This window comes from Ylistrum balloti, unplaced genomic scaffold, assembly GCF_031769215.1.
Source record: "Ylistrum balloti isolate Yb309-2 unplaced genomic scaffold, AGI_CSIRO_Ybal_v1 Utg370332, whole genome shotgun sequence".
In the NCBI taxonomy this organism is placed as follows: Eukaryota; Metazoa; Mollusca; class Bivalvia; order Pectinida; family Pectinidae; genus Ylistrum; species Ylistrum balloti.
Window position 1 is genome coordinate 142,329 of NW_026782241.1, and position 23,381 is coordinate 165,709.

Here is a 23,381-nt window from a genome sequence, read left to right on the forward strand (position 1 = left end):
ATCTACTGCAGTAGTATTGTCTAGCACCATAAATTCATTCCACCAGGGCTAATTAAACCACCACAGACCTACAGATAGCGACACATTCGGACATGCACCGTTCACCAGAACGTCTACAATATCGTTCCGTTTCCTTATTTTTGTTACACGCTGTGAACATTAATCAGAGAATTAAAGGGCGGTGACCTATCGAAGCGTTGTCAGCTTACAACCTACATACCTAACATGTGGACACTTTTATACATATATAGGAGTAAACTCAAATCGCCTTATACAGACGGCGCTCGTCCGAGAAAGCACTGTCATCTCAAATTATAGCAAGTATGAGAAAATGCATTATGTGCAGTTATAGCATTCGAATGAGGTCAACACATTGATTTATCAACCTAGGACATTATCATGTTAACCGAGACGACGGTATCACAGAGACTAGACCATAGAAGTATATTATGACAATAATTGGTTGGACCAGTTCATTTGAAGCAGTATCATCTTGTAAAGACCGATTACTCTGGGTCTAGAATAACATCAGATGTGTAGGTGTTTGCCATTTCATCTTTTTTATAAAAGGCAATCGACTCGGTCTAAGATCTAAACAAGTTATATATCTGTTCTTCTTTATTAAACAAATTAAAAATTTGCTTCCAATTCATAAACAGTTCGTCGACATAAAACTATGTACTACAATTTTTCACTCAACGTCGTGCTTCAGATCGCTCTAAGTTTGAAGTTCAGCGAAGTTATTCTTACATAACTTGCTTCAAGTAGAGGTCGTTCATATTTATTACAATTTGATTTGCAATAATATGTGTCTATTTACCGAGTGGAGGTAGAATGGTGACCAGTATGATCTTGAATTTATCTGCTTTTTGTTCTGTGTTAGCCAGTCAATATTTGCTCCACTCTAGCTAGAGGGCTAATGTCGTGTCTATCCTCAAATTTCACAATAGAACCGGATTAACCATATTTAAATGACTTGTGATTTGGAAACAGTAGCTAAATTTAAAGGGATACTTTATTTGAACGATTCAAGACAATATGTATTATTAAAGATCTTTTCTAACATCAATGACTAAACATAACGCACTGTATCGACTAGAGACAGGAGGATATCACGTTGGAATAGGGGTGTTAACTAGTGGCGTTGTGGTGATTTAAATATTATAGTAATTGAAAAAAATCTATTTTAAAAAATATGTATCTAAAGGACTTATAATCAACTGTATGACCTGGAACATTTATCTATACAATGTCTATCCCAGATATAAGTAATTTTCTTTGACCGACTTTTTGTCCTCGCGCCACGAATAACAAAAGTAAAGTTGGTAATTAATTAAAGGAAACAGTAATGTACCAGTAATTCCCTTAAAAAAACTCCAGTACAAAACGGCATGGAAATATATGTAAAAAGTGAAGTGACTTAATACTTCAACTCTCTGGTAAGTATTTTTCCCTGTTTCAAATATGTTTTTTTTTAAATTATCATACTGGTGATAATAATGAGAGTTCTGTTATTTTTCAAAATATTTTCGTCCATTTAAAATACAACTCGTGATAGTGTGCTTCCCTTGTTGTATAGACTGGTATATTGGCTTTATCTTAGCTATGTTGAAATAATTTAGAAATTCTGATCTGTCTTCAATGTTAATGGTATTTCAGGCGATGTTATGTATTGGGAGTCTACATGGTGGTAGATTTCGTGACGTATCAAACGAATATACATCAAACCATACGAGGTGGTGTCAACTGTAGCTACCACCAATAGGGTAGCTCTTCAACACCTTATATAGGTCACTGTGACCTAAATTTTCCGATCCAATCGATTTTTTAGGTTGGGTAGTGAGTTTCCAATGCAATCTTAAACAGCGAAACCTGATCTGAATATAAAATGCATTACCATTATAAGAAAAGATATCACAGAGGGACCATTGTTTGATCTTTATTTGTCATTTGAAAGTTCCCCCTTCTTTTCTCTGCTTTCCATTGCTTTTGCTCTTAATCATACGGAATTTGAACATTTCTCTAATGAAATAGCGATAACAAACTTTCTTTGCAAAAATCCAAGATGGCCGCCTGTTTGTCATTTTTTTTCCTTATCTGTCCCGAAATCAAACGGGTAATAGGGATCAAGTAGAACCAATATCTTAAATTCAAGAAAGGTTCATCTCATCCAGTGCTTCTCAAGAAATGGCGAGAACCAACTTTGATTGTAAAAATTCAAGATGGCAGCCTGTCGGCCTTTTTGCTTTTCTGATCAGTTCGAAAATCAAACACGCGCGTCTAGGGACAAAGTTAAACGTACAAATGAAATTTGAGAAAGATCCATCCAGTAAGTCTCACGAGATAGTATAACAAACTTTCATTGTCAAAATCCAAGATTGCACCGGTGGTCAATTTTGATTTTCTGATCAGTATCAAAATTAAATGGGCACAACCAGGGACTATGGGGAATCTAAGTAGAAAATTTGAGAAAAACCATCTGGTCCTTCTAAAGAGATTGCGATGGCAAGTTTTTTTTCTTCAAAATCGAAGACGGCCTACTGGCGGCCATTTTGTTTTGTTTCTCTTTATCAATCCCAAAATCCGACAAACGTGCTCATCTAGGGACCAAGGAGAAAGATCCAAGCAGTACTTCACACTTCTAGCAATAACCAAAACTGTTAATGGCCAGATGGATGACTGACCCTGATTTGAATAGCCTACTATCTAATGAAGGTGGGCTAAAAACACAAACAAAAAAAACCATGAACAATGAAATTGTCAATTTTATTTGTCAGTGCAAATACATTTCTCTTTATTAACATAGCACAATCAATCATATTATAAATGACCTAGCAATAATCATCTTGATCATGATACACTACAACACAATAATAGTAGATAATCATCGATACAGGCAAGCTCTACAACACTTGTCTAACATGAAAGACTGTTGAACATGATCAGATGAATTCACTTATCTCTCAGCAAAAAATAATCATTGTTTTCTCATCTGGTTAACACCACACTTTGGCGAGATTCTGGCGAGATTATGATAACTGACTTATCAAAATTAGCAAAGAAGTCTACAAATTATGTATATTTGCTAAAAATTAACACAAGAAGTGACAATCTTACATCATGCATGTAAGTGATAACTGCAAAGACAGATGTACATATCATATTTAACCAATAAGGATATGAAACCTAACAATTCCGAGGTTTCATTCACAAAGATAGACATACATGTCATATTTAACCAATAAGGATATGAAACCTAACAATTCCCAGGTTTCATTCACAAAGACAGACATACATGTCATATTTAACCAATAAGGATATGAAACCTAACAATTCCGAGGTTTCATTCACAAAGATAGACATACATGTCATATTTAACCAATAAGGATATAAAAACCTAACAATTCCGAGGTTTCATTCACAAAGATAGACATACATGTCATATTTAACCAATAAGGATCTGAAACCTAACAATTCCGAGGTTTCATTCACAAAGATAGACATACATGTCATATTTAACCAATAAGGATATGAAACCTAACAATTCCCAGGTTTCATTCACAAAGATAGACATACATGTCATATTTAACCAATAAGGATATAAAAACCTAACAATTCCGAGGTTTCATTCACAAAGATAGACATACATGTCATATTTAACCAATAAGGATATGAAACCTAACAATTCCGAGGTTTCATTCACAAAGATAGACATACATGTCATATTTAACCAATAAGGATATGAAACCTAACAATTCTGAGGTTTCATTCACAAAGATAGACATACATGTCATATTTAACCAATAAGGATATGAAACCTAACAATTCTGAGGTTTCATTCACAAAGATAGACATACATGTAATATTTAACCAATAAGGATATGAAACCTAACAATTCTGAGGTTTCATTCACAAAGATAGACATACATGTCATATTTAACCAATAAGGATATGAAACCTAACAATTCGGAAGTTTCATTCACAAGAATTGAAAAGCTCAGGGAGGTACATAACCTCACATGTTGGAACAAATGAGAGTCAAAGGAAATTCAACTGAAAACAAGGGTTAAAATCACAGCTGAGCCATTGAAATAAATAATGACGTGTGTTACATGTATAGCAGATAAAGAGATGACACACCCAAGTAGTTTTCTCTGAAAAAAGGAAATGAAAATGTCATAGCTGACATTATAAATTGATGCTTTAGTTATTTTGTTTCTCATGTGAGGTTGGCTCAAACATTCAAAAGGATTGTGACTTTGTGTGAGGCAGTTCTCACATCGTTCTGGTGTAGTACGATAAAGTGAAGCCCATGGTAAAGCGAACAGCAGTTCACTTCACCATGCTTCACAATACCATGCCACACCAGCTTTCCTAAAAGGTCAGTCCTCAGGTCTATATGGATGTTACCTTGTGAGAATCTGCTCTCAGTTATTGATTTATAATCTTCTAAGAAGTCAGTCTACAGACCTTGAGAATACAACTGTCTAAAACCAAAATAATTGGTATTGCCAACTCGCAGCAAAACATTTATGAAGATATATAAGTTCTATTATGAAAATTGAAATTGCCATACATAAAATGTTTGTACTTCTTTGATAAGATAATGATAATCAATGAAGTGATATTTTGTCAAATAAATAAAATTGATGCAGCACCAAACATATAAAAGCTACATATAAATAGTGTTATCAGGATCAACCAAACCTGACTTAATCCCTTCTTCTTTTTTGTCTCCATCATTCTTCTATATCATCCAGACCACACCATTCTCAGACACCTGGTGTGACACCTTATCTTGGTCTGACCTCTCAACCACACCATTCTCAGACACCTGGTGTGGCACCATATCTTAGTCTGACCTCTCAACCACACCATTCTCAGGCACCTGGTGTGGCACCATATCTTAGTCTGACCTCTCAACCACACCATTCTCAGGCACCTGGCGTGGCAACTTATCTTGGTCTAACCTCTTGTCCACACCATACTCTGACACCTGGCGTGGCAACTTATCTTGGTCTTTTCTGTGTAACCTCTCAACCAAACAATTCTCACACACTTGGCGTGGTGCCTTATCTTAGTTTAACCTCTCATCCACATCATTCTCACACACCTGGTGTGGCACCTTATCTTGGTCTAACCTCTTGTTCACATCATTCTCAGACACCTGCCATTGCACCTTATCTTGGTCTAACCTCTTGTCCACACCATACTCAGACACCTGGCGTGGCAACTTTTCTTGGTCTTTTCTGTGTAACCTCTCAACCACACAATTCTCACACACTTGGCGTGGTGCCTTATCTTTGTCTAACCTCTCGGTCACACCATTCTCAGACACCTGCCATTGCACCTTATCTTGGTCTAACCTCTTGTCCACATCATTCTCAGACACCTGCCATTGCACCTTATCTTGGTCTAACCTCTTGTCCACACCATTCTCAGACACCTGGCGTGGCAACTTATCTTGGTCTAACCTCTTGTCCACACCATACTCAGACAACTGGCATGGAAACTTATCTTGGTCTTTTCTGTCTAACCTCTCTACCACACAATTCTCACAGGATCAACCAAACCTAACTTAATCCCTTCTTCTTTTTTGTGTCTATCATCATATCACCCCGACCACACCATTCTCAGACACCTGGTGTGACACCTTATCTTAGTCTAACCTCTAGGTCACATCATTCTCACACACCTGCCATGGCACCTTATGTTGATCTAACCTCTCGTCCACTTGGTCTAACCTCTCAGCTACACCATTCTCAGACACATGGTGTGGCACCTTATCTTGGTCTAACCTCTCAACCAAACAAATATCGAACCCCTGTCACTAAGTTCTCTTGGTCTTCACATTTAACATTGCACTGAATGATGGCAAGTCAAACACAAACTATCTTCTACAATAAAATTGCACTGCATGAAAAGTGATCTCCTGTGGAATTTATACAAGCACAGTAAATAATTGTATCAAAATTATGCACAAAGTATCAATAAGTCATACTTCCTTATTGATAAAAAACTTAAATTGTCCAACAAGTAAATGTACGGAGTGTAAAATTAGATCGACATGGATAACAAGAGTAAACTTGATTGATGACTACTATCAGTAAAATTAATACTGTCAGTATCACTTCTACAAAGGGATTATACAATGGAATTCTGATCACTCAGTCTACTGCAATATTAATATGATGTAAATCAAAAATATCACTAAAGAATCTTACAAACATAAAGAAACGAAGAAATTATCATAATTTTCAGCTGATAAAACAATATCACATATAAAACATTATCAGTAACTTATTTTCCAACTTGTTTTCAAAAACACAATAAAGTAAAATTTTAATGAATTTTCTTTAAAACCATCCATCAGGATAATATGATTTACAAGAAAGAACTTCCCACAAATTCCTGGAATGTACAAAGTATCTCATTAACACATACAAACTGATGTCCAGTGTCAGTTACATTACGAATCTACCAACAGAGACCCTTAAGATACTCCATCACAACACTATATAGAGTCAGGTGATTTTTACAGCAAGGAAAATACCAAGTCATACTTCTGACAATATTTATCACTAATCTTTAAAATAAAAGTAAGCCTGACTATTTCAAACTTCAATGCAAGAGACCATATTGATATATTTCAAACTTCAATGCAAGAAACTATATCAATATATTATCATAAAAAACCCGATTTGTGCACATACCTTTTGGGGTTGAAATGCTGATAACTGCTTCTACTTGCATAATCCAAAACATCATAATGCTATGCCTTGCACTGAATATTATAGTACATAATTCTATAATACTCCCCTTGGTATGTGTAAAATACCCAGACAATGACTGATTGAAAACAAAACTTTGATAGTTTTCAGGTCATTAGTACTAATAAAGTCAGATGTGCCATTACGGAACAAAGTGTAACATAATTCAAAATCAAGTCAATTATGTAAGCATTACAGGTTAAACAACAACCAAAAAAAATCATACTGGAAAGCATTGTCATAAAGCAAAACTTTGGATCAGTTTTCTCGTAAAAACGGAGAAACATGTCACTTCCAACTATGAGTTAATGTGATGATAGAGCAAAAACATTAAGCAGATAGATTTTGTAGTAACTAAAATATTAGCATCAAAAGATAAATACACAAAAATCTTGTAACAAATCCTCAAAGCAAGTCTGTCAAATTTATGTTGATAATTTCAGACTTTTATGGTTATCCTAAAATAAAACATTTATCTAAAGTACAAGTAGCTATATAAGAAAACCTCATAGAAGATCTTAAGTCATTACCCTTCTCTAGGTATTACAAAAAACATCACACTCAGCATGCATTTCCTACCGTGAACATTTCTAATTTCATCCTTTCTTTAAAACATTAATATTATTGTTCCTTTAAAATCTCATAATTTCTGAAAATTCTCTCAATCTTTTAAATTTCTATGAAAAAATACAGCAAGAAGAACACTGCATACAAAACGTTGCAAAAATAAAATCATGCTCTAAATATGTTTTATTCATTTTTTTATCAAATGGCGTTCTGTATTAGTCTGCTTAGTGATCAGAAGTACACACATACAACCAGGCGACCACTATTAATGACAACAAACTAACCACCAGTAAATGCAACCTACTGGCTATTTACCAACAGCTGTACCATATTTATTCAACAAAAAGCCCATGTTTGATAGTAACCCCCACCAATTTATATTGCCGTTCGGTAAAATGACCAACTATTTCAGTGTTCTGTACTGTCCAAGTGAAGACTTTGACTAAGAATTTATATTAATAAGCTTAAAGTAGGATATTGTAAGCCAAGCCAAGAACCACAACTACATACAACCAAGCGACAACAAGCAGACATGTAATTTGTTCACCAATTTTACAAATCTTGTTAATCAGCTGTATATTAATAACAATATACATTCTACAAGGCAATAATACATATAAAACATCACACAGTAAACTGCACTCCTACACAAAATTATATTCACAAAGAAAATTACAGAATGCCTTTGATAACATCAAATTAAAAAACATTTGAAATATTAACGTATAGTATTACAGTATATCATCACAAGTATAGATAACTAGTATACTTTACTATCATGTACAATGTAGAGTTGAAAATATCTATTTATAAAATAGACATCTAGAAAATCATTTAAATTGAAACAATCACAGAAGAATAGTTGATTTAATTGATGGAATTCAAATATATCATCCTAGTCAAACTCTCATCACAGTCGAAAAATATTTCTTCTGTTGATATCAGGAACCAGTATAACAATCAGTATTCCTAAAGAGATAAGGGGTCTGCAACATGATGATGGTGTTACTAAAACAGGTTAACTGTTTAATGATGACTAAGGTTAACTAATAATTATCTGGCATACAACGTATAACTAATCATTAACTGGTGTACAATTGGTTAACTAATAATTAACTGGTGTACAACAGGTTAACTAATTATTAACTAGTGTACAACAGGTTAACTAATAATTAACTGGTGTACAACAGGTTAACTAATAACTAACTGGTGTACAACTGGTTAACTAATAATTAACTATTGACTGACTTACCTATCAAATTTCGAGTGTCTGTTTGAAGTGTTATTGATTCCATTTGCTTTCAATAAAGAATCCTTCAGACTTGGTTTAGATGACATAAAATAATTTTCATATTTTATGCATGTGTATATGAAAATTTTTTATCATATTATGATTATGATAAAAAATGAATTTTTAATATTGTTTAGGCACCTTCTCTTTCATTCCTTTCCTCTGTCTTTTCTTACCTACAACTGTCTCTAAAAACAGTAAAAACCACTTCTCTCTCTGTCCTTTCCTCAGTAAAAACCACAATGTTTTCAACTCTTGAAATAATTTTTCTGCTTTGCTTTATTTACATATATAAAAGTATATGCTATTTGGTATTAAGATAACGGAAGCTTTTAGTATTTTAAACGGATGAAAAAAAATACAGTTTCAACTTCCCAAGCATGCAGTAGACTTCCCAAAATCCCAAGAGGAAAATTTGACACTCCTGCCAAAACAAATATGACTGAGTTTGACATGAATGTTAGTATCAACTTTTGTTCCAGATATCTATTGTTCTATATCACATGTATTTAGTATGTAGATCTAAATCAACTCTTACAAAATGCTAATTGATACTATATGTATCATGAAAGAATACATTTTAAATACACTTAATAGTAGCAATGGCAACACTGATAAACAGTGTACAAAAGGGACAAAATATTACATTAAGAAAAAAAATCAAGATGGTCATTAAAATAATTTTTTCCACCAGAAAAAATATGGAAATACCACAATGCAAAATGCATTACAATGGTGATGACATGGACATTGACAAAGACAGACCTTAGTGTATGGATTGTCTCCCCTCTCACCGTAGCCAACAGTCCCACGTATATCAAAAGTGAGATTACATTGAGATTTTAACACTTCATCATCTAACTAAAACATCATAAAATGAGAAAACTCTCGGGACAGTGGACAATTTGAAATAATTAATTGTAGTACACAATTATCTGATAACGATTAAAATCCTCAGGAAAGTGGACAATTAAAAATATGATTAATTCTGGTGGTACAAAATATCTGATATCAGACGTTTGAAAATTATCAAAACCCCTAGGACAGCGGACAATTAAAAATATTATCAACAGTGGTAAAAAATATCCGATATTAGATATTTGAAAACTATTAAAACCCTTGGGACAGTGGACATTTCAAAATATAATTGTGGTAAAAATATCTGATATCAGACATTTGAAAACTATTAAAACAATCACATTTAGATTTAAGAAAATAACCTACCACCTTTAAAATTTACTTTCCACTTTAGGACTGAATATGTTTAAAATAAGGCATAAGAATAGCAAACTCTAGCAAAAATTGTTCATTTGAGTGTACTCTTTAAAAGTCTGTAACCATGAAATTCAACCAATCAAATTTGTTGTAAAGTTAAAAAACATTTCACTACAAATCGAATCAGATAAGAAAATATTGCTTTGGTGTGAAATGATATGCATTATATTGCGAGCCTTACCTAGAAACCATGTTTAGAATCTAACACGGTACAAAATACATTTAACAAAATAAGCAGCATTATGCTCTAAGCGAGAAATTCACACTGAAACAAGCACTAATCACAACATCATGTTTTCAGACCTTTTCCTGTTGTGAACTCTTCCAACATCAATGTCTTAGTTTGGGAAAAGTGCCTCCCCATTAGGGCCAGGGATAAACACCCCAGCTTTTGTAGCTGTATATAATGACAGCACAGTCGCACCTAAGAAGATGACTGTCCCTGCAAGGGCTTTCAAGTATGACTTCCAAGTGGGACTGAAGTAACCAGGGGCAATGGTTGCCAGGAAGGCTGAGCAGACAGTTAGTGAATACACAATGGACACAGAGGTGTTGATGGCTACTATCTGGCCAAACTTGGAAAAAGGCTTGATGATCGTCTGGGTTAAGGGGACAGCAGCCACAATAGTGGTTAGTGCACTTGACAAGATGGACACCCCAATGTGTGTTATAGCTGCCTTTGTTCTCCAGCGTCGGGCAGAGGAAGCAGACTGATGAGAAAAATGGAAAGAAGATGCTGTGTTATCACAATATGTTAAGTAGTGAATTAGAAGTAGTAAAGCAAAAAATATATATATTGTATCAAACAAGATCTCAGCAAACTCTGTGGCTGTTTTTTATTGTGGGACTTACTGGCTTAAGGTACAAGAGAACTTACAAAATGCACAAGTATCGCATACACTTCCTTGTTTTACAACATATACCAAGACCAGTATATGGTAGACTTAACAAACACAAATCACTTGAGCAGCTTTTCAGTAACCCGGTAACAGACAATAACCAAATTTACCTGCATCTGAAGTTCAAAATATTATGTAAAACTCAAAATGTACAATTTCCATTTTTTCCTTTCAAACATAAAAACAGTGATAAAATGTATTTCATTTAACCCTTACTGAAATACATATGTGCACCGCCCCTAATTTATGCAGAAATTCTAAAAACTTAGTTGTGAACTTGTACTACTGGCCCTTGGCAAAGCATTTCTTGTGCACATTCAGCCAGTCCAATCGTTTCAACTACAAACTTGAAAGGGATCTAGTATAAATATGTAAATGACTAAATACAAATATATATAATATTAAACTTCTGACCTGTTTGTGGTCCTGGGGGAGTGCCTTGCCTGCCAGTAGGTATCCTTCCACCAGATGTACACAATAGTCAACAGAAGAACCGACCAGTATTGACAATGAGATGGCTTCAACTCCACCCATCTCCCATCCAGCCAGGTAAAATATCCCCACCACCAGGCAAATCATCTCTATAAAGAAGGGAATGTACTTTTAATCAATTAGTCACTATACAAATTATCTCTGTAAAGAAGGGAATGTACTTTTAATCAATCAGTCACTATATAAAACATCTCTGCAAAGAAGGGAATGTACTTTTAATCAATTAGTCACTATATAAATCATCTCTGCAAAGACGGGAATGTACTTTTAATCAATTAGTCACTATATAAATCATCTCTGCAAAGAAGGGAATGTACTTTCCAATCAATTAATCAATATTCAAATCATCTCTGTATTTTAAAGGATATAGTCAAAAAGGTACAGTCAAACCTGTGTATAAAAACAACCAAAATGCTAGGGACAAAAAAAATTGTCATTACGTGCAGGGGGCCTTTATGTAGAGGTTCAATTACTAAGAGTTGTACTATACTGAGATTCAACACTAAAGGCGTTTATAGACAGGTAGTTACAGGTGTCCTTTAGACAGGTTTGACTGTACTCATAAATCATTATGATAAGGGACATAATAGTAGCAAGTCTTGAAGCCTGTCTAAATGACATCAGTGCTTGGATGAACACAAATATGCTCAAGCTCAATCAGGAAAAGACAGAACTGATCGTCTTTTCCCACAAGTGTCAACGCACTAAAGGTCTCCAGTTAAAGGTCAGTGCCCAAACTATTGAGGCCGTCCAAGCTGTGAGAAACCTTGGTGTACACTTTGATAGCTCTCTGAACATGGAGAAACAGATAAACTCAATTGCCAGTTCCTGTTATCACCAAATCAGAAACATTGGGGGTATCCATCAGTTCATCACCACAGATGCATGCAAGACATTGGTACATTCTCTTGTTACTTCTAGGTTAGACTATGGTAACGCGTTACTCGTTGGTGTATCTGATACACTAATGAGCCGTCTGCAGAGGGTACAGAACACCGCAGCACGCCTAGTTACCCGTACTCGAAAGAGGGACCACATTACACCAGTCCTTTACTTATTGCATTGGCTGCCCGTGTGATTCCGGTCACAGTACAAGATTTTGATGTATACATACAAGGCAATAAATGGAACAGCTCCTGAATATTTGCAGGAACTTGTCACCGTTTATCGGCCGTCACGATCATTACGATCGGAGACAGAATCCTTGTTGTGCGTTCCGAACTCTCGGACTGTGACTTATGGTAACCGATGCTTTGGAAAAGTAGCGGCCACTTTGTGGAACAGCTTACCATCTGCTACTAGAAAGTCAAAATCCCTGGCCAAATTCAAGAGGATATTAAAACCCACCTGTTTACGTCTGCATTTTAGACTCTCACGCAGACGTCCTGTATATACATACTTTCACCACTACTTACTTGATTTGGTTACTGTGTTACATATGTTGATTACTGTGTTATACATGTTCTGTAAATTTTGTAGTAAGATTATTATGTAATTGTGAAGCGCATTAGAGTATTTTGTCAAAATAGATAGTGCGCTATATAAATGTTGTATATTATTATTATTATTATTATAAGGTCCAGACATCTAGTGATTAAAGGCTAATGTTATACAACATGGAGGATGATCATCCTTACTCAAGGACATGTTACATGTAGTACGAGTTCTACATTTGTTTCTCTGTGAGTAGGCATGCTCTTAAAATAATGAGCAGTTGTGATTTGTGAATGAAAGTTCGGAAATTTCATTCCATGCGTCAATTTGATTTCATTCCTAGAAATATATGTTAAATCTATCATTTGACTCTGTCAGCGATCCATAGCAAAAGTTCACAGACAAATGGATGGACAGATGGACAGATGTCGCGATATCCATATAGCTCAATTGGCCCTTTGGGTAAATTGTTCGGCAAAAAGACCAGACTACATCCCATTATCTGTCCAACCCACTGACCTTATAACATGCATATTAATGTAAGGTATTTACTCACCCAATATGCATATGAAGACAATAAACAGTAGTAACACATGACCCGTAAATAGTGCCACAGCAACCATACACACAACCATAGAGAGAACAAGCCCATAGATGGCGCTGTTCACTGCCACTACTTCCATCAGTACCTGAAACATGACAATAGTCATATAAGATTTAATAGAAAAAAAACTTTTCATAATATGTAATTATAATCACACCTGAAATTCTATATCTATAACAAACCATAAATTGCCAACAAATAGTCTTGGTAATTAAAAAAACTTAAAGAAAAGTGCTTTTGAAATTGAATAAAGTTAATTTCTACAGTGACAGTGTGTATACTAACCTTAGTCCAGAACTGTGACGTCTGAAACATGGAATCAAGAACCTCTATATATTTATGTTCGGTGGATTTGATGTTCTCTATCAGGGCCTCCCACTTCAGATACTGCTTGTATGCTTCAAAGTATGAAATTCCTTTTGGAGTTGTCTGCAATTAAAGGTATGTGATACAACATTTAATCAGGAAAAAATAATTTAATTAACATATCCCGATTTCTCGCTGAATAATTTGAATTCAGCATTACTGTTGACTGAATTCAGTTTAACTTAATAAATTCAAATTCTGTAGCTTTGAAGAGAAAGATTTTACTTACCGATTCGAAGGCAAAGGCCCACCACAAGAGACCTGAATTATTGGCTGCGAGACCCCCAGCATAGTGAGCGGGGGCCTGACGACCATATACTGACTGGGTCTGCTGAAGATCTCGACACTCGGGGATCTCATCCAGGCATGCCACTAAACACACATAATGCACAAACAGAATCAATATTTGTTTCTGGTAGTGTTAAGATTCATCATATTAATCCTTAATTTATAGCGGTTTTAAGACTTATTTGTGAAAAGATTAAAGGATTAATCTTGACAAATTTTACTAACGGAAATGAGTAGTATTCCCTAAGTGTTCTGTTTTCAAAATTCCAGACTAACCAACGCTTTTTTTAAGGGAGAAAAGGAAATATTTATACAACATGTACATGTAGATGACAGTTAAATGTTCACAAATTATCTAGTGTCACTTCTTATTGTATTTGTTTGGTACACAATGAATGATATAACATATTTTTCAACAATTTTAATGCAAAGACACAACAATACTGTTGAAATCTACGGACTAAAACACATCAATATGCTTGTATAGTGTATTGATAAGTTTTCATTTTGTACATAAAATGGTACAGGTTAGTATTCAAATGCCATTGATCACAGCTACCTGTACTTACTTTTAGCTGGGAAACATTGAGCACTTCCTTTACGAACGAGACTACTTTCGTTGGCGATGCGACGACAGATCCGACAGAGAGTCTTTATACCATCCAACACATTAATAAGGTCATGTTTAAATGAGAAGAACTTGCTGAATTTAGAGTCAAATTCTACTGTTCCCTGAAACAAATATAAAACACTGACTTTGTATTTTAGTGAATGTTTTCTCTATACCAAGGTACTTTTGACTATAAACCTTTTATATTTATAACATAAACATATATAGTCTCAACTCATAAACATTGTCATTTAATATTAAATTTAATTTCTTCATTTCTTCAAAATAACATATCTGCAAGCAAATAAAAGACGAACCTGAGATTGATCGAGTACATGGCTGACAGAGATTTTACTTTTGTCGATGCCTTTAATTCCAAACACGACATGCACCACTGCACCACTTTCTAGCATGGGACGGTCCTTAGCATTGGAGCAGTCGTGACCCTGGCAGACACTGACACCTTTTGACCCCTGACCCTTAGTGGTCGTACTTGGTCGGGAGGAGCCAGGAGTCCAGTGTAAAGCAGTGTTTGTAGGATGTACTGGAGGTTTTGGCGTGATGGGTTTTGACGTTCCAGTGGGTGTTTTCATTGAAGTTTTAGTTTTAAGGGTAGGTTTCATAGTCTTCACTTTTGGAGGCTGGGTTTCTTGGCCTGTAATGGGAAACCATTACTACTTCTAGATTGACCTAACAAGGATGTTAGTATAGATGAGAACAACTGGAAAACTGATCATATGGTAACAAAAATATACCTTTAAGACATGAATGCACTCGTTGCAAACCAGCATCTGATCACTGATCAGTTGTAGAACTTGATATTATGATGCTATGGGGTGAATATGAAACAAATCTGTTGAGAGGCTGTGAAGATATGAGACTGATTGGGAATGGAATGCGGGGAGAAATGATACAAATGATACACAGAACAGATGGACAAATCGGTAACACCTCATGTCTTTCCCAACCAATTAAATGACGGTGGCTTGAGTATCCATTTATATCTAACAATAACCAGGTGGGGCCAACACCCAAATTTTACTTAGGGTCGTGTTAGTCATATTATAGGATACTTATGCATCATTTAATGCAAAGTCATGAGAAACTGAAATAGACGTGGGATGTCTTATTCCTATATAATGATTTATCAGTTGATAAATATGAAATGGACCACGGAAAATCAATTAAAGGCTGTTAATCAATATAAAGATTCAGTATACTGCATAACTTGTGACATTAAAAAAGAATCTTCCATAATAGAGTTTAATGAGTGTACCAAGTATATGATGTATTATTAAAATAATGTTATTTAATATATCACAGTGTTAATCAGCCTATTGCATTTACACAACAGGTGATTTCTGTTAACTTAAGTTGAATGTTATGTACAATAATCCTTTGGTCAGTCTCAACAAAATTAAACAATATGCTGAACCCATTCACAGTTGATATACAAAATTATGCTTATGAATATAAATTAGAGTTTGATCTATCAGAGTCAACATTGCTCAAGATCATGACAAAGTGTTTTAAAGCGTCCCAGCAAGCAGGGACATAAAATACAGATACTATATTATATGTCCCTGTAGCAAGGCAGTAAACTACAGACTGTTAATGGCATTTTCTGAAAAAAAAATGAGTGAATTATAATTTAAACAGAGATTTAACATACAGAGCAACCTACTTTTAGTTGTGGGCACTTTAGTCGTAGTAAGTTTAGTCAAGGATCCCTTAGTTACGTGCTGTAGAGGTGACTTTGTAACATGTCTGGTGGGGGATGTTACCGCAGGGTGGGACAAAGAAGGATGATAGGCTGGGTGCTCATGGTTATAAGCAGGATTCATCTGTAAAATATAGATTGAGGTAGATATAGATAAAAGGTTTCAGGAAAAGTGATTACATTAATCATAAATTATCCATGACATTTCATATATAATGCAAAATTAAATTGATAGAGGACAACTAGTACATGGTCTTCAACTTAACAATATCTGTATAATTGTCTACCCTTTTGTAAAGAGGCCTACCATAAAATACACCAGAGATGATGCTCATACCTACACACCAGCTCTAAGTTTCAATACCATTTACCCACAAGTTATGTTAATTCAACCTTCAATATTCAATGTTATGACACTATTGGTTAACTATGAACCAAATCTGTTGCGAGCTTGACTCCACAGATGAACATAGGTAGTATTTTAAACCCCTAGTAAAATGGCATAAGAATGAAAACTAAAAATCAAGTATAACACAGAGCAAATATTAATAATCACAGTGAAACAGACACAACAATAAAAATGCTGACATATTAACAAAATCTTCGTCCAAGCTAAAACTTATAGTATAAAAGTGAGAGGTGTTTGGGAGGGTTAAGCGTTTTCTGCTTCATCAACAATACCTGTGCCAGTGTACTTACACTGTATATAGCTGAACAGCGGGGACAGGAAATCGTGTCCACACTTAGGTTACTCTTCAGGTCCAGTAACATCTGTAGATTAGTGTCGGCTCGGAAAAGCTGTGGAGGTCGTGTGGCAGGAGTAAGTTGGATCATCAGGCCAACAGATACACCGAGAATCACCAAGGACAGGACTATAACACAGGTCAGTAGGACATTACATTAACTTTATACCACATTACTGTTACACATTATTGTTTCATCTGAAGTCTAATTTGTTACATCTAATCATTGTAAAAATAACAAAAATTGGTGTCTACACAAAGATAACATACTCTGTAAAGCTAATATAACATACATGTTATATGATATATATTTCGAGACTGCAAACACAATAGAAAATAAACAATGAAAGTTGTATATTGTGTGGGTGCTATATATACAGAAGTATGAGTGAATCAAAACTTATTACAGAACATTTTCTTCTGGTTAGTCAATAAAACAGAAATACGAGTAGAATAACTGAGTGTGAAATTTCAATAACACTGTCACTTTCAGCAAGAAGCATATTAGTACCAAAATATGGAGTGTATAAGATCAATAATTTGGCAGTTAAAGATCATTCCACACAGGAATATCATATCACTGACTGGAAAAATTCAAAAATTGTCGCGAGGAAAACAAGCTTTTCAGGCATCTGACTGAGGAAGCCATCTGGATAGCTTAATCGACTACAGTACATTGTTTTCATCTTCTGTATGTTTTCTTATTATCTTTTTTCCATCTAGTCACACTATTTTCCACCTTAGTATACATAAGATTATAGTATTGACAAAAAATAGTGTCAGTTTTGTACCATCTTGTACACTCCATACGTCAATGTTAATGGGCTTCGTGGCAGCCATTTGTCTGATGAACCTCATATTGTTGTCAAGGAAAATATCACACTTAAATCTTCTACTGGCTGCATTATCAGGACTCATTTTCTATCATCAAAATCAGATTAGTAAAGAAAAACAAAGCCCTGCCTACCTAAAACGACCCAGCGTATATGAGTCATTGGGCGCGCTATGCAGTGAAACATAAAGCCTTGTAACATCTTGCTGAAAAGTAGATCTTCTTTCTCTTGTTCTAATGCCAAGTCCAGCAGAGTTTCATCATTATCAACAGCATCTGGAAAAGTCAGGCACAACCTGGTAGTTAATCATTACTACTAACAAGTAAAGAACAGCAGAGTAAAATGATACAAAGCAAATCAAAATATGACGTTTCCCTGAAAAATATCTGTAACGCATGAATGTCCACCCCTCCTAAAAAATTAGTTATGATTTACTATAAATAGTAAGTGACCTAGACTTTGAAAAATCAAAACATATATTCATCCAAAGTATTCTTATACTTGACCTTCATAGCTTATCAAATTTGCAAAAAATTTTCTTAAAGCAAATGAGGTCTGTAGGGTAATGACAATTTATATGATATTCTGGTGTATTTAACGTGGTCAGAAGGGAACAGTAACACTTTGATAAATCATCATAAAGTAGTAGGATATACTGTAGAATCATATATTTTCATTAGCCTCAATTTTTGAGGTTTTTCTAAAAAATAAATTACTATTTATTAGTCACTTGACTCCTGGATAATTGTACCTAAATCAGTCTACTGAAACTGATTTTAACAGGTCATGGACAAATTAATTCATGTATTACAGTGCCCACGAAATCAATGAAAAAGAAAACTACCACGAAAATAAATGATTTTATAGTAAATGAATCAGTTCCTACCAAAATATTCTTGCATAGGGTCTTCCATCATCAGCATAGGGACATCATCCTCATCTGGAGAGTCTGACCCTTCCACAGGACTGTCTTGATCAAAGATCTGAGTGAGTGCAGATAGGTTGTCAGGGACACGTCCCTGGACAAAGTGTGCTATATCAGCAGGAAGGCACAGCTTGGCGGACAATGTACTCTTGGACCGACCGAGTAGGCGAGATATACTGTAACCATAAGACAAGTAATATCCTATGATACATTAACAAAGTAATCCTTCCGGACTTCTACCTAAACATGTTAACTATTCATATTTTGATCCTTGATAAGAATTGTCTAAGGGGTGTTCCATTAAAGCATCTATTGGTCCTAGGATTTTTTAAAAACAAATTATTTCTATCAATGGCCCGGTTTCCTGCCTAATGCTTTGATGCATATTATCACATAAATTCTGTGTGAGGTACTTGGATTAATCTTGTTCTGGGATAAAAACTATTACATCAAACCAACAGCAAAGTTAAATTTCCTTTTTTATTTTCTTCTATTCATTTTCTTCTTTGTAAAAGCTGCATATTTTCTCGTTTGTTTGCTTTTCTTTAATATCTGTTTGGAACTTTAATCATTTCATGTCAGATAGTCATGAAAACATGTATTGTCAGCAGCAACCATTTAAAGGGAAACAACTCTGACATGACCAGCTACAAAATGAAAATCCTATCTGGTGACTCACAGTCTAGCTACAGCTTCTTCACATTTGTAGATAGATAAGGCCCAGATATAGAGCGCAGCTGGCATGATCAGCATAACAGTAAACCAGCAGCAGGCCACGATGAGTGACATAAACAGGCCAAACTGGTGCACAGCAGGAATCTGTCAAAACCAAAAGTAGTGCACAGGTTAATATTCCTACTAGTCACTAAACAAATGACACATACTTTTCTGAATTGTCTCATTAAAACGTTTCAACATGCAATATATAGGGCATGTCTTGTTAGTTGCTTGTCTTTTTAGTAGTAAATGTCTCTATATTTTAAAATGTAGATAAATCACTGATAGTGTACAATATTAACATCAACAATAGCCATTATATACAAACAAAATATGGTGTGACAATGTAATCAGAAATAAAACACCTTACTGGTGTGATCATGTGATTAGAACCATCAAACTGTACACATAATATACACAGACACTATACAAAATATTGCTTGAAGTCACTCTTGTTGGCCTGGAAAAGAAAACAGTGTACCTGTGGAAAATTACCTTGGTTTACACCATTGTAGTAAATTACATGTCCCTCCTCCAATAAGCAACAGCTGAATCAAAAGTCTGATTCTATGAGTCAATATTGAAATAGTGACACAAAGGCTCCACAACAAAGAAAGTCAATAAAAGACTGCTAGTGTTTTCAACACTAGGAACAACTTACTGAGGAGAACACATTAGCAGCAAATGCAGCAGTTGTGGTAAATGATGTGAAAAAGGTAGCTTTGCCAGCAGTTATCATTGTATGACGGATTCTCTTTGAGACACTCTTTTGTCCACTCGACTGACGGAAAATGTTCACGAATACAAATACATCGTCCACTCCTGAAACAGAAATTACCTCAGATTTTGGTACAAATTGTTGAAGTGTTACATAAACTAGCAAAGGTTACAATATACAGTTCAACTGTTGAATGCTTGAGTGGCCTTTTACCAGGCAAATAGCATATAAAGTTAAATAAACATATAAATTAAGGCACAATACGTTCTAAATATTGAAATTTTTATTAGCTCATTCACTCTCAATAGATTAAAAACCGAAGAAAAATTATTTGTGAACTTTAACTTTAACTATAATTATACTTACCGATTCCTATGATGACAAAGGCAGCCACTCCATTCAGGATACCCAGGGCTGATATCCTGAACACGAACCGGTAGAGGAACAGTGCGAGAGGAAAACACAGGACAATACTGGTCACGCCCCAGAAGGTGAGCCACACAGAGAAAGTCAACAACAGCATAATGATACATATACAAATCATCGTAATGTATGCCATCTTGACATCCTTCCAAAAAGTGCTGTCTACCTGGTAGTCAAATATCTCTGTTCCCCCATAGAGCACCTGCAATTTACTAACAAAAAGGAAAATTTTGATCATTTATAATGTCTCTCAACGAATTTTTACAGTGATATGTAAATACAGATTATTAATTGTAAATGTATCTTACGTCCCTATCCAAAAATATGTATGTATAATGAATAACAGGTTGTTACATTAACTCTGCCTCAAAGTACCAAGACAAAGAAATAAGATAAAGAAATAAGATCTGTTGTTATTTCTATATGGAAAAAAAATTATACATGAGGGTGGGCTTATCAATAGACAGACTTATCACCTGACAAATGTAATTTTTAAAGATATGATAATAATTTTATAGATATATATGCATAGTCATATACATTGACATGATAAGATGTTTAATTGAGAACCATTGATTTCAGCTACCAACAACTGCAGTCTGTAAACAAATTCAATAGATTTACTGAAAAACTTTTATTTCTTGTAGGGTCATTATTTTTGTGGTTACCTTTTATCCACAAATTCATTAATCCACAAAAAAATAACTTCACATGTAATAGTAATATTGGCTTTGCAAGATTTATCAATGAAATCAAGTGTCAATAAAAATGCATATTTTGTAAAACAACAATAATGTGCTCTGTGAAAATTTGTGAAATTTATGTGTGTAAATGTATTAGTCATCTTAAGAGAGAGTCATCACAGCAAAACTATAAAATGAACATACTTACTCATTTGATAACTTGGACAGAAGATCGATGTATGTCACCACAAATGCTTTGAATTTTTCTGATTGCTGCTTGATTTCAAAATATGGTGACCTATATCCCTGTAGAGGTGTTCCAAACTTCACTTCCGTCCTCAAAAAGCGACTCTTGTGAAAAGTTTTGTTAACATGGGGATCAACAAAGTAATAGGACTTATCTGATGTGAATGCCCATCGTAAGCCTTCACTGATGTTTCTAATAAGTGTCTCACCAAGACCGTCAAACAAAGGCCTGTTGTGATCATCCAACGAAGGGTAAAAGAAAGACATAAGAGAATTTAGCGGTGCGCATGAGTTCTGGGCGCGGACAGCAGGATCCATACGAGCTATAAAATAGTCTTTAAAACAGAAGTTGTAAAAATTTGGATGCTTTATGATCTTTTGTTCAATATCATGTATCATCTCCAGTCTTTCCTTTGTAAATATGTTGTCGTCCTCCTCACCTTTAGCCATAAAAACAACCTGCATCTTCCACTGTGCATGGTATTGATGCGCCATGATGCTAAATGAATCAGACGCTGAACGTTTTGATACACCAGGAATAAGATCATGGGTTCCATCTCTTGATGATTTATGATTCCACAAAGGTTTGTTAGATTGTACCAAGTCACTTTCTCCACCATTGCTAAATGACCTGGGAGATCTCTTGTGCTTCTGGAAAAAAAGACTACTACAGCTGTTAAAGTGAATGGAATGCTTGCTACTGTTTTGTTGTGCTGCACTTTGAAATGCATCATAGTTAATGGAGGCAGGATGGTTTGGGATTGTGAAGGCATGGATGGATTTGTCTATAACTGGCGTAGGCTGAAGTACAAACATACTGTAATAAAACAAGGCCGCACATACAGCTGGAGTTATAATCAACAGTCCTACTGACACCAGCAATCCTATAACAGATGCTTCACGATTCTTTCCTACTTTCTTATTACAACAGCTGTCTTCACAAGATAGATTACATTTTAATTTCTGAATACAGCTGAGTTGACCAGTTACAACAGTTGTCTCCCTTGGTACTGGTTCTGTGGAATCGTCACAATAGTCATCCAGTGGAAGCTGGTTGTACTGGACAGTGTCCCCACAGGATGTCAGCAGGCACGACATCCTGGTACTTCAGCTGTAACGTTACAAGACAATGTGGTAAAAAGTTGAATATCTTCACTCATATTTAGATCAATATCTAGCTAAGTGTATGTATATATACTGACAAGACAAAACTATGATAATATATTCAGTGTTTCAGCTAAGATTCTAAAAAGGCAGGGTACATGAAGAAATAAAGCTAGGTAGCTTTTCGTGGCAAATAGGAATTAAAGGGCATTTCTAAACTGTGTGCTATTTTCAGACAATGCAAATGTATTCATTATGTATAGCATTTGCATTAATCATATTTCTGTTATAACATGTTTCACTTTATTTAATAACATTTTCTTCACATTGGTAGTGACAATAGAATAGCCACAAGATAAGAGTGTGACATTTCAATGATTACACAGTCACACTCTAATCTTCTACTGTTTGTGTTATAAGAACTTCTATTCTATGTTTTTTTCCATTTTAAGGTGTATCATATCACTTTAAATTATGTTTTTCATACCGTTTTGATGAGATTTTGATCTTTGTTTTTCATTTTCAATTATCATTTATCATATACATGAGCTTGTCAATTAAAATAAAATGTAAGATGAGAGAGTGCATTGTGTCTACATGTGCATTCCCTTACAAAGCACAAATGTAATATCATGGACATGGCTGCTCTAAAAATTAAAATTAGTCATTGACA

The 23,381-nt window shown here is 34.9% G+C and overlaps 1 protein-coding gene across 1 annotated transcript; it reads right to left on the reverse strand.

The window, feature by feature from the left end:
* Positions 1 to 10,241: 10,241 nt before the first annotated feature.
* Positions 10,242 to 22,702, reverse strand: LOC132553499 (protein dispatched homolog 3-like). The gene is made up of 16 exons (XM_060217749.1): positions 22,236 to 22,702; positions 21,567 to 22,163; positions 20,619 to 20,887; positions 20,196 to 20,356; positions 19,497 to 19,636; positions 18,779 to 18,993; positions 18,027 to 18,167; positions 17,016 to 17,188; positions 16,281 to 16,440; positions 14,914 to 15,251; positions 14,556 to 14,718; positions 13,928 to 14,070; positions 13,618 to 13,761; positions 13,285 to 13,417; positions 11,217 to 11,383; positions 10,242 to 10,613 (listed from the first exon to the last, which is right to left on the reverse strand). Exons 1-16 carry the CDS (start codon positions 22,700 to 22,702, stop codon positions 10,242 to 10,244), a joined length of 3,783 nt encoding a protein of 1,260 aa, XP_060073732.1.
* Positions 22,703 to 23,381: the final 679 nt, after the last annotated feature.